General features: G+C 40.3%; 3 protein-coding genes across 8 annotated transcripts; 1 reads left to right on the forward strand and 2 right to left on the reverse strand.

The window, feature by feature from the left end:
- Positions 1-977: 977 nt before the first annotated feature.
- mitd1 (MIT, microtubule interacting and transport, domain containing 1) lies at positions 978-4,550 on the reverse strand. Of its 2 annotated transcripts, none has more exons than XM_040149285.1 (7): positions 4,087-4,550; positions 3,891-3,992; positions 3,164-3,300; positions 2,124-2,210; positions 1,914-2,026; positions 1,622-1,682; positions 978-1,494 (listed from the first exon to the last, which is right to left on the reverse strand). In XM_040149285.1, the coding sequence occupies exons 1-7, from the start codon at positions 4,244-4,246 to the stop codon at positions 1,399-1,401; spliced, it is 756 nt and encodes a 251-aa protein (XP_040005219.1). In that variant the 5' UTR covers positions 4,247-4,550; the 3' UTR covers positions 978-1,398. The 2 variants fall into 2 exon arrangements, with proteins under 2 accessions (XP_040005219.1, XP_040005218.1); XM_040149284.1 differs by having other exon boundaries at positions 3,891-3,995.
- mrpl30 (mitochondrial ribosomal protein L30) lies at positions 4,513-6,911 on the forward strand. The gene is made up of 5 exons (XM_040149286.1): positions 4,513-4,856; positions 5,011-5,094; positions 5,370-5,516; positions 5,955-6,028; positions 6,277-6,911. The coding sequence occupies exons 1-5, from the start codon at positions 4,815-4,817 to the stop codon at positions 6,407-6,409; spliced, it is 480 nt and encodes a 159-aa protein (XP_040005220.1). The 5' UTR covers positions 4,513-4,814; the 3' UTR covers positions 6,410-6,911.
- Positions 6,912-7,962: 1,051 nt separating this feature from the next.
- txndc9 (thioredoxin domain containing 9) lies at positions 7,963-11,542 on the reverse strand. 5 transcript variants are annotated; one of them, XM_040147616.1, is made up of 5 exons: positions 11,432-11,542; positions 10,041-10,245; positions 9,289-9,407; positions 8,889-9,143; positions 7,963-8,778 (listed from the first exon to the last, which is right to left on the reverse strand). In XM_040147616.1, the coding sequence occupies exons 2-5, from the start codon at positions 10,212-10,214 to the stop codon at positions 8,658-8,660; spliced, it is 669 nt and encodes a 222-aa protein (XP_040003550.1). In that variant the 5' UTR covers positions 10,215-10,245; positions 11,432-11,542; the 3' UTR covers positions 7,963-8,657. The 5 variants fall into 5 exon arrangements, with proteins under 5 accessions (XP_040003550.1, XP_040003549.1, XP_040003551.1 ...); XM_040147615.1 differs by lacking the exon at positions 11,432-11,542 and adding an exon at positions 11,407-11,424; XM_040147617.1 differs by lacking the exon at positions 11,432-11,542 and adding an exon at positions 11,304-11,415.
- Positions 11,543-11,686: the final 144 nt, after the last annotated feature.

Here is an 11,686-nt window from a genome sequence, read left to right on the forward strand (position 1 = left end):
CGAGGGAATACAGTATTTTCCCATGAATCTTTGTTTTGGGACAATATTTTTGTTGTTAAATTTTCATTGGATTCATATTGGACTCATACCAGCAAGGGAGCCTGGGAGTTGAGACACAAATCACTGCTACCACAGCCAATTGACTTTTCCCGTACAGTCAAATACTCAGAGATATAGGTTCACATGACATTTAAGAGAGTATATTTTACCCATTAACTACAGTAGATATCACTGTGTGGGCCTTTCATGAATGCCAGGAATCCAACAGTCATATTATCTGTTAATATATAAACTACGCTTTTCGAACCACTAGATCGCCAACTATCCCCAGGCAGTTTCTGAAGGCGTGCACCTTGAGCGAACAGCTGCAGAAACTGTTTTGTAAAGGCGTGACCGAATAAAAATAATAGTTGTATGTCGGGGCCTACCGAATAAAGCTGCAGCTGAAATGAGGTTCTGTCGATTTGGGGTAAAACTCAGTGAGAGGCTGTGCTCATGTACTATTCAAGCAATGTGAAACTCCATCGCTTCTCACAATTATGGAAAGTTTGACCCTCTAGGGTTCCATGACAACTCAGTCTGCTGATCAAGACCATGTGATGTGGTCAAAAGCTTCACAACAGGCGAGTTAATTGGCCACAATTTGAGGATCTTTAGTAAATTGGAAATAGTACTTTGACAAACAAAAACACAACATATAAAAAAACAATGAAAATCTCAACTCGAGGTCCACTTACTAAAAAAATAAGTATATTCAACTATATACCATAAACTATGGTAGCTACCAAAATACCCAAAATAGGGTTACAGTTACTAGTTCTGCAAGACTTGTTTCTATTGTTAACTTTTGCATGTATGTATTTATTTTGAACTATATATTTTGAATGCACCACACTGAATATAAAGTAACTGGACAAGCTCAAAAGATGGTGAAAATGTGATAAAAAGAAAAACACAGAGACACTGTATGACATTATAAAAGCACTTTTAATATGATTTAATACACAATTAATTAATTTTTCCACCAGATGGCAGTATGACACCCTAAAAGGCATCTTCACTGTAGACCACCATGCTTACAGAAGAAATTTAAAGTAAATAAAAAACGCAAGAGGGTCATAGAAAAGTGTCCTTAAAAGTGATGAGGAAAGATACCCATCAGAAAAATAGAATATTTACTCATACAATTGGTTGAAATTTAAGACACACCAGTGTTACAAGAAGCAGATTATAACACCTCTGACAAACGTTTTTCAGTTGCACACTTGTTGAGGCCAATCACATGCATATGTGAAGGCAAATCCGTCAACACAGCAGATGTGTACGTGCGTTTTGGAGGCAGGTAAGCAAATTAAGTCCCTTGAGTAAGAAAAAAAGGTAATTTAAGCTTCAAGAATCTCATAGTGTTTTCGTGTGTTTGGTGTGAAAAATGTCTACAGTGGTCTCCTGACACTGCCTGAGGTCATAGTCACAATATCCAATAGAGAATCGGCCCTGTAGGACATAATGAACATTTTTTTACGAGCAGAACTCGACATGTTGATTCACAGACATTCAGCACCACAGTTCTGAACAATGGCATTGATTAAGGGATTGATTACTATTAAGTATGAAACCTCACCTTAGGTCTCTTGAAGTAATCCAGCCCTCTCCCTATCTTTATGATCCACCCAGTGTCAAACCTAAAAACAAAGTTAAGCCTACATTACTGCCACAAAATAAAGCCACAGTTATGGGAAAAGGGGGGCTAATGTGAGACTAACACTATATATTGCAGTAAGGATTTCCTTTCAAAAAAATAATCCCACCTTTTGAAAAAATAATCAAGCTATAAAGAATGCTGTTTTAGTATGAAAGCCCTCGTACTATATGACAATGAAGCTGCTGCAAATGAAGAAAATATTCCACTGTACCTAATCTCCCTGTCATGGATAGTGGAGGAGTACTGCAGATCCAGAGTCACTCCCTGAGCGCTGAGACTCTCTTTCAGCTCGGCCAAAGCGCTGCTCTGTTGGCTGCTGTCTGCCTGCAGGACAGGACGAAGGCAGTGAAACGAGAGCATAAACTGACGAGGAGAGGCTGCTGTGGCTGCTGCACAGTCTTTAGATAGTTAAAGAACCTACTTCATCCTGTGAAGTGAGGAGATGGATCCTTTTCACCTTGCAGGACGCTTTTAGCAGCATCTCACAGAACCGCACGAAGTTGTACAACTGTGGTAGAGAGAAGGGGCGAGGGGCATGTTTGACATGATAGAGCAAGTTTGGTACAGTTTTGATGAGGCTAAAACTCTGAGTGTTAGGCTATTAATCATCAAAACAAAGGTGCAAAGTGCTTTGTTCACTGTAAAAATGAAAAGGCTGAGCAAATTCAAAATGTCAAGGCACACAATGTGTTGTTTAGTTGTGTGATACGAGAAAACCAACTGCCAGAGGTCAGTCTACGCTGATTTTATACCAAACTCATCTATGATTTAAAATCTCATAAATCATTTTAAGCGATTCAAGTCTTTTTTTTTTATAATTAGCTAATGTAATTGGACAAGTTTGTCAGTTTCAAGAGTTACAAGACAGGTTATTGGGTTATCGCATTCAGAAGCATTTCAGAAGTAACAATCATGAGATCTGTCTTGTAACTTTTAAATGAGGACTAGACTGAATCTCATGATTGTTTATGGCTGATTATGTATTTTTTCAAAGACTGATAACAGACCTTTTTGACTTTGAAAATAACCAGTTAAATGACTCATAGTTTGAATATAAGTGGACTACAAGAACTGACTTTAGTTGAAGAAAGAGCTGTCTTAATCAATTCTTTTCTTTAAATGCTGTTAATTCATATTTATGAGTTGTAACACCTCGCAATCCGTATTCATGCAAAAGAATACAAGTTGGTGTTTTTACAATGTGAAGGCTGAAAGAAGAGGTAATGAAATCAGACCGTCCTGATCAATCAGTTGATTAGTTGTTGGCCAAATTACTGAAAATTAATCAGTGAAAATTCTGATAAACGATAAATCATTTATCCCTTAGAATGCTAAACACTAGCTGGTCACAGCTTCTCAAATATGTGGTGCGGCAGCATTAATGTATTTTATCATTGTATGTTGTCAGACAATGTTTGAATGCTGGTCAGACAAAACAATTAATTTGAACAAAGATCTTACTTGGTGGGTGTGCCGTATGTATGGGTCCTCCACCCAGACCTCTGTGAGTGTATTGCTGATGTATGGCTTGAACAGAGCCTCATAGCTATAACCGGTAGCATCCTCTGATATTCTAGTCTGCTCGTGGTACTTCCCATCTCACGGGACAGGGGAAACAAAATAAAAATTAGAGGTGGAACGGACAACAGCCTGCAACAGTCAAATCCCATCCTTCAGTCACTTTAGGGCCGAATTTACCTGCTATAGCCTTGTCGTGTCTTCCTCTTAGATGGGCCCTCAGTATTTACAAGATATATAATCATTTTAAGAAGGGACAATATGCCCTCATCCATGGGCATCATCCAGGCAATCAAGTGGATGGTTAAAAATAAAAAATATACAATAAATATTGGCTTGTGCAATATAAGCATACACCAGCACACACTCCCTGAGGAAGGCGGCTTTAATTCATTTAAAGTTCTTTTTAACCATCCATTTAAATGCCTGCAACTAGATTTAATATGCAGATTTTTGTCTTTTTTATTATGACTTCTTTTTTCCCCTCCCAGGGGATTGGTACGCGTAGGGGACACCATAAGCAGTCCTGTCATCATCATTATTATTATTATTTACATTTTTTTTACATGCTTAATATTAAAAAATAAAATTCCTACATTCATTTGTGTTAAACCAAGGGACCCACAGCGGGAAGATGCGGTCCTGTTTAAGGCAGACTGGTGATAACTACCTTCTTTCATCTGGCTCACATGAGCTTTGATCTGCTCGGCTCTGTCCATGTAGCCCTCTATCTTCTCTCTGTAGTGCCCTCTCTTCGAGTCGTCTTTCACGGCTGCTGGCAGGACGAGAGGAAACAAGAAAAAGTGACGCCCCGCGTCTTCGTTTTGATACTGCTGTAACTATGTATGGCAGAGGGAGACAGAGACCTTTCAAGACGTCCATGAGCAGCTGGATGCCCTCCTGGTAGCAGACTAGAGACTCCTGGAAGCGGCTGCTCTGGTCCAGCTCGACCGCCCGTTTCAGGACGGAGATGGCGGACGTCTCCATCCCCGACACATGATTCTGTGCCATTGTTCTGTCAACCATTTGTTTTTGTTTTTTTAATAGACAGAAATGGGACTGCCTTCCCACTTACTTTTTAACTTCACGAGTGCGCCACAAAAATAAGTCCCGGAGAAACGTACTGCTGCACACTAGTGCGCGGAAGTTAGATGGTTACATTTTCAACAAACAAACAAAAAAAAAACATACAGCGGAGTTACCTATACTTTACTAACATCTTATCGATTTAAATAGTTTATTCTCCCTTTTTGAAATATCAAATAAAATTTCTAGGAACATTATTCAAGTAATACTTGACCTATCGGTGCATTTTCACAGTAACCCCTCGACACTTCCGGTGGGGGATATCCATGGAGGACGACTCCAACGTGAACAACCTATTCCACCGTTGTTGTTTTTTTCAGCTCCTGAACTGATGTTGAACGTGTGAAGTCGGCACGTATGACATGAGGGCAGTTACATTTGCGGGTTTACTTCTCAACGTTTAGCTAGGTTTGAGCCATACGCTTGTTTTTGAGGTTGGGGCAGGGCCGTAACCTTGGCGTGTAACGTCAGTGCCACTGTGGAGTAAGTGGTTCAACCAAGAGAAAGCATGTCAGGTGTTCGTCGCGGCTTGAGCGCCTTGTCAACCAAGGTAAGACCATCGCTCTGTACATATGTATTTTTGAAATGTTTCAAACTTGAACAGGCCAATACTCCAGCCGATACTGACAGAATCAAAGAACGTTTTCACTAGCCTATGTCTTTGCTTTCAGCTTGGTCTTGACGCTGTTTGCCTATGTTTACAGATCCTGACCGAAGCCACACTTTTGCCTTGTCCGTGGTTTGTGTCTGCACGCAGCAAGTTTTCCAAAGCAAGAATCCCAAAAGAGGTAGAAATCAAGGCAAAAGGCCCATGTCTGCTGTATGTTGTGTGCAAATTTGTGAAGAAATTCACAAAACGTAAATACAATGCCAACTAAAGTGGGTCCTTCTTTATTACCTAACCTTTTGGCCCCGTCTTGTACAGGTACCTTGTGTCAAAATCAGTTTTTAATAGCCTTACTAATTTTAGTATATATTGTGCTCACATGGTCCATATTTAAACGATTAGACCATTACTTCGGCAAGTTTGCTCCGTATTCGAAGGCTCTGTTTTTCCTTGCAGCTTTTTGCCGAGAGATCAAAAGAACATGAGAAATATGGGGGTGATCCAGATCAACCCCATAAACTGCATATAGTGTATCGAGTCAAAAGTGTGATGCGACGACCGTACTGGGAGAAAGAGATAGTGAAACACCTGGGCCTTCAAAAGGTAATGCTTTTGTTCTGTTCAACATATTAGTTTGGCTGTTATGTTGTGACTTAAAGTATAAAGAAAATAGTTTGAGAATGGAAGAGGAAAAATAAAGAAAAGTTGTGTAAAATACAAGACTTTAAAGACATTTGGTAAATGTGCTCTAATAAAATGCTTTTTTGGGGCATGTTTAAGCATTAACTAGGCCTAAGTGAGTCACCTACAACACAACACTTTGTAGTCTACGATCAACTTTTGGTCATGAAATTTCCGTCCATTTTTATTCTCCTCTTCTTGCATAATTGCATTTGGCAGCCTAATAATTATTATAGACAGTGCCTCAACACTGGAATGTAGACTGGAGAAACCGCTTTCATCAAGATAGAGAGGCACCGAGAACATTTATTTCGTTTTTACGCGTATTCACACTTTGTCCCCTCTCTGTCTTTTGTTTAGGCGCATGTCCCGGTAATTCACAAAAATACACCGGCAGTCAATAGCCAGCTGAAATTTATCAAGCACCTGGTGAGGTAAGATTAATGTACCAAAAGGGGTGACCCACCTGTTTAGAATTATGGTTGTTAAGTTTCTGTAAACCATCAAAGGATGCAGTAAGTGAAAATCGGATGACTTGAGTTACACATGGGGATTTATCTTTCTGTGTAGAACGTTCAACAAATGCCTATTGAGGGCATTTGTCTGGTTATTGAAGGGACACATAAAGAGACTCTTTGGATAATTCCCTGCCCTTCTGTCCTGTCTTTCTCGGCTCATTCAGGATCCAGCCTCTGAAGACTCCCTATGGACTCCCTGCTGAACATGACATGGCCGACACCTACATTAACAGCAACGGAGAGCTGATTGTCCGGCGCCTCCTCCAACCTGTAGACCCCAAGGCTATCGAATCTTAGCTCCGCTCTCAACAAATTAATAATTCAGTTGTACATAAACATCATGTAAAAAACCCTGTGCTCCATATCTGCCAGCCTTAATTCCACTACCTGAAGGTAGCTGTATGCATTGTGTTTTGAGTTGTTTGATTTAGGTCTTCAGATTAAAAAGAGAAATGTTGTCATCAAACTTTGTCACAAGGCCTTCAGCAAAAAAAGGGATCTGTCTCACGATGCAGGAATACCAGATAACCAGGTTTTTCTGAATATTTTTGCTGAATATAAAAACCCCATGTGTTTCAGGTTTGAAGGGGTTCTGGATGTACTCAGTAAAAAACTTAGTAAATCCAGAACCCATTCACTAAATGCCAATTTAAACACCAGCCTATCGATCATACAGACAGCTGCTACAATTGAAAAATTGCCACGTGTTTTCCATGACAATTTGGACACAGCCGATGGCTCGGATTCTTTATTAAACACGACTCATACACAGTCAAATTAAAGACCTTGTGAAATAAAAGGCAGCCTGTATCCTTTTTACTTATTTTTTTTGTGGAGACAAACTCTGTCACTGTCTCAGAAGCCAATTTAGAAGCCCTACGCACTAGGCGTCCACTCATACAGGTGTTCTCACATATTTTCTAACAATCAGACCTCTACAGGACTACAGCTGTGACACACTTCCCTACTACATAGTAATATTACACATCCATCAGCATTATCGTCTTATCCATCAGGGGGACTTTTAAGTTTTACTGGCAGTGTAATTCGAAAGTTTTTTTTTTCAAAATGTTTATCCAATAACTCAAGTTACTTTGTTTTCTGCAGTGTCTCTGGAGCGGTTTCACCACCATCCACAAACATATTTAATGTTTTCCAGCTGTGGAAAACTCTTCCAATTCCTTTTTCCATTGCATTGTAGGAGAATAGTGTCCATCAACATTAAACTCAGAACAAAGGTTTTTTTTAGTATGCACACTGACCTCTTTGTCCTCTTTTCCAGCAAAAAAAAAAAACACACCAAACACACTACATACTCAAAACCTGCTTGCAATTAGCATGTAGTATTGATTCGGTGCACGGCTGAAGCTGGCGTTTACAGGCTGTGTTTGACTGACAAATCCCTTTCTGTTCCTATTGCACCTGGTAAGGAAGGACAGCTCACTGTTTATCTTTATAATTCTTTTAAGTTTGTCGACTCTAGTGCTCTCACAGAGCCCACTCAACTTTAATCTAAACAGATCTGAATGTGCAGGGCATTTAACATTATTTACGTCAGTGAAGCAGTTTATGTTGTCAGTCTTACATAGCTTTTCAAAGTGTACGTGAGGCAAGCTTGAGCCATCATTAAAGGGACACTCCACCGATTTCACAAGCATTTTCAAGGGAGAAAGGGTGTAACAAAGAAACATTGTCTTGCGTTATGAGAATTTTAGGATCCAGCATTTTCATGCATACTTAGTGTGAAACTCGGTGGCTGCCACATCCATTTTTTTCCCCCATCCATCTCTAGCAAGTACCCTAAATTCAGCTCTATAGAAGAGGAATACAAAATCACAGGAACACAGCTATTTAAATTCCTTTTATACTTTTTATTAAGTCTGCATTAGTTAAGTCACACTCTTGCTACGAGGAAATGTCGTCTGTGAAAATGTAATTTGAAAAGTTGATCTTGGCACTCACATGCATCATGGTTTCTGTTCTAACATCAGATTCTCACAGCTACAAGGAAACACATTAAATAAACAGAACTACCTAAATGAGCACGCCTGTAATCCAAGCAGGGATGTAAACTTGACACCCAGACAAGGGGTTTGCATTTTTGTCAACTCTTTCATCCCTGATGAGTTCGCACCCCTGTTCTAGACAAACGTTTTAAGGTTTTAGCCAATAAAGAGACAAAATCAACAGCAATACAATAAAGCTAAGAGCTAGCTGATAGATGACTGAAGCAGTGAAACATATCCTCCACAATTGGATATGTAAAGCCTCTCTTGAAGTGCATGTATGCCATTATGTAGTTATTCAAATATAAAACATGGCACATACTTCATTAAATAAGGCTGAAACAAAAATGCTAAATACGTTAGAAAGTAATTTGATTTAAAATCTGGAAAATTAAAATCTGGAAATTTGTAATGAATAGGTAAGATACTGAGAGAACGGGAGAAGAAAAATTAAAACGGGCTGTCTGCCTGACTTTTTTTTTTTTTTTTTTTTAATGAGGTAGCCCTGAGAGAGAAAACCAGGCGACTGTCAATGCTTTTCAGTCATCTCCAGAGTCTGAATCTGAGTCGTAATCTCGCCCTCTGATGGTTTTCTTCTCCACTTTTGTAAACTTTGTGCCCGATCTCTGCGTCACTGTGGGGGGCTCCCTCAGGTTACCACTGGGACAGGAGAAAAGGGGTAGTGTCAAAATTAGGGTAGAATAACAGTGTTTTTAACAGCACAGGCTATACAGGTCTTAAAAGACAAAAGGAGGGAGCCTATGTCTCACCTGTAGTTAATAACATCTGCACAGCCAAGTCTCCATTCAAGCATCTCTGTGGGAAACTCGTCCGTGTTCCCCAGGTCAGTGAATCCAACCACATAGTCCTTAGTCTTTCCATCTGCCAGCAAAGCCATTGTAGGAATAACCTTGATCCGCAGCCTCTCCGTCAGAAATGGGGCCTTTTCTGCATTCAGTTTGATGAATTTGGTCTCAACATGCTTCTTTGCCAAGATGGCCAAATGTTTATCGAGGATCTTACATCTATATGTAAGGGAAAGAAGATGAGAGAGAAGAGCGGCACGTTCAGCAGCGTGACGACAGCATACTGTAGCTACTAAGAAATGAACTTGTAGAAGAGGTCTTTATGGTCTTTATTGATATAAAAAAATACTCGCTAAGGCCTTACCTGAGGGTGGAGTTTCTGTAGAAGTGGCAGACAACATTTTTGCTATCCTTGACCTCGCTGAAAAAATCTTTCTCACTTGGGATTTCTCTGTACTCTCCATGGCCTTTAGACAACCACTCCTTAAAAAGAGAGAACTTAGATGAGTAACAGAACAAGAGATCTCAAATAGCAGAAAAACTTGGCTTTTACATTCGTGTACAATGGAGACATGCAGTGTCTTTTTTGGCTGATTTGGGATGTGAACAGCAGGAAAACATTTTCCCCATGAAAAATCCACTTGGGTTCCTGATGTGTAAACAAACTCCAGAGTAGTGGCTAGTTTATAAATCAGTCCAGTGTTCCAACCATGGTCCTTGTGTAAAATTCAATTGTTTTTCCTAAACTTTCTGTTACAAATCTGGTTTCCATAACATTTTTTCTTTGCTGTTATTCTGACAAGAATGATTTTTAGAAAGGAAAAAAACTGATCTGCAGAATGGCTCTGTAAAAATAACAAAAAAGCCAGGAACAGACCTGTGATCTTTTCTGATTTAAGATCATCTAACAACCCCCTCCTCATAAGTACACAATATTCCAGAAATCCCATGACTACTTGAATAAGTAGCAGGCTGCAACATAACTGCTATAACAAGTGCATTTACTAAAGGGGCCAGATTATTTGATCTGCATTAGGTGTCTTATGCAGTAAAATAGTACAATTCACTGAATCAGACAATGAGTATAAATCCGTTAAAATACAACATCCCACGTACCTGCTTCTGTTTCTGGGCTTTTTTAAGTGCCTCTAATCGCCGCTCCTTCAGTCTTTCCAAATCATCTTCATCCATCTCGTTCAGTTTGGTCAGCTGTGCATCCACCTGCTCCTCCACCAGCTTGGCCGACTGCTCCAAAACCTTTGCTATGATTTCCATTGATTGGTGTGCCATGGTTGCCAGCTCAGTGTGAAACTCTCTAAACCTGACGGGATAAAGAACAGATAAAGTAAACTGAGACCTAACACCAGTCAACACTAAACCCATGTGTGTCTTTGGTACTCTGTGTATGCTGCTGTGACTCGGTTACATGGCGATCCCTACGCAAATCACAAACCGTGCCCCACTTACAGCTGCTACGATTCAGTCGATTAATCGATTGGTCAATCAAAAGAGAATGAATCAGTAACTATTTGGATAATCAATTTATCTTTTAAGCAACCGCAAGCAAAAATGTCAAAAAACTGCTTGTTTTAGCTTCTCAAATATGAGAACTTGGTGCTTTTCTTTGTCATACATGAAATGTCTTCGAGTTTTGGACCGATGGACAAAAACAAAAACACTAACTTCCATGAAGGTAGATTTATTGCAGGGCTGTTGGGTGAGACTGCTTTAGTTTTGGCTAACTAGGTTGCCAATTGCCTCAACGTGAGCGCGGCAGCAGCTTGCGTGTCAATAACCAGGTGTGTAGAGCAGGGGCCTGAGGTAACCTTACCGTCAAGTCACAGAGAAAAGACGCTACGCTGAGAGCTGTCAGACTGAGCAGCGTCTTTCAGCTGGAGACAAAGCCACGGCAACGGCCGGGCACGCCTTGTTTCTGCCGGTTGTTAGCTCCGCTGCACTATTTGGTTATGAATGTTTCTGAGCTCAGCAATTCCCTCTTTGCTTCATGTGCAGCTCAGTAATACACGCTGGTTAACCGAGAAATGCATCTAGGAGCTATATTTTGCCAGTAATCAAGGGGGTGGGTGGGGGGAATCTAACATTAGAAAATACTAGTTCTTATGTTAGCCTAATGTTAGCCTAGCCCTATGTTAGCTAAGCTAACTAGATAACATTAACCTTGCGAGTCTCTCAGACGTTAACGCTCCCACGGACACGCTTGGAGAATCCTCGATCGGTGTGTGAGACAATAACAAACGTCAATGAGCTATATTTGCCAGTAATAAAGGAAAGAAAATCCAACATTAGACAATACTAGTTCTTATGTTAGCCTGCTAAGCTAGCTAGCTAGCTAGCTCACATTAACCCTGAGAGTCTCACAGGCGTTAACGCTCCCACGGACACGCTTGGAAAATCCTCGATGTGCGAGACAATAACAAACGTCAACGAGCTATGGTGTCAAACTGAGAACGGGGTTACTCACAACCACGCTGCCATTAAATGATTACCTGGAGGAATTTCGGGTCTCCGCTTCGTGCGCGAAATACAAACGGTTCCTGTGGACGTGACGCCACGATAGGCCCCGTTTGACATCCAGTAAACTACATCCGGCAAATCCGCGTTTCTAATATCAGTACTAAATCGAGGAAAACACAATATTATATTGGGAAATCTGCTGGGGGAAAAAAACATCGTGGAAAGTAGACAATCTTCTAGTTAATTACTTAAATTTAAGGTTGTAAGGTTTAAGGTTTGCCAGCGGC

The sequence above is a fragment of the Xiphias gladius genome, chromosome 16 (assembly GCF_016859285.1).
Source record: "Xiphias gladius isolate SHS-SW01 ecotype Sanya breed wild chromosome 16, ASM1685928v1, whole genome shotgun sequence".
Taxonomy (NCBI): Eukaryota; Metazoa; Chordata; class Actinopteri; order Istiophoriformes; family Xiphiidae; genus Xiphias; species Xiphias gladius.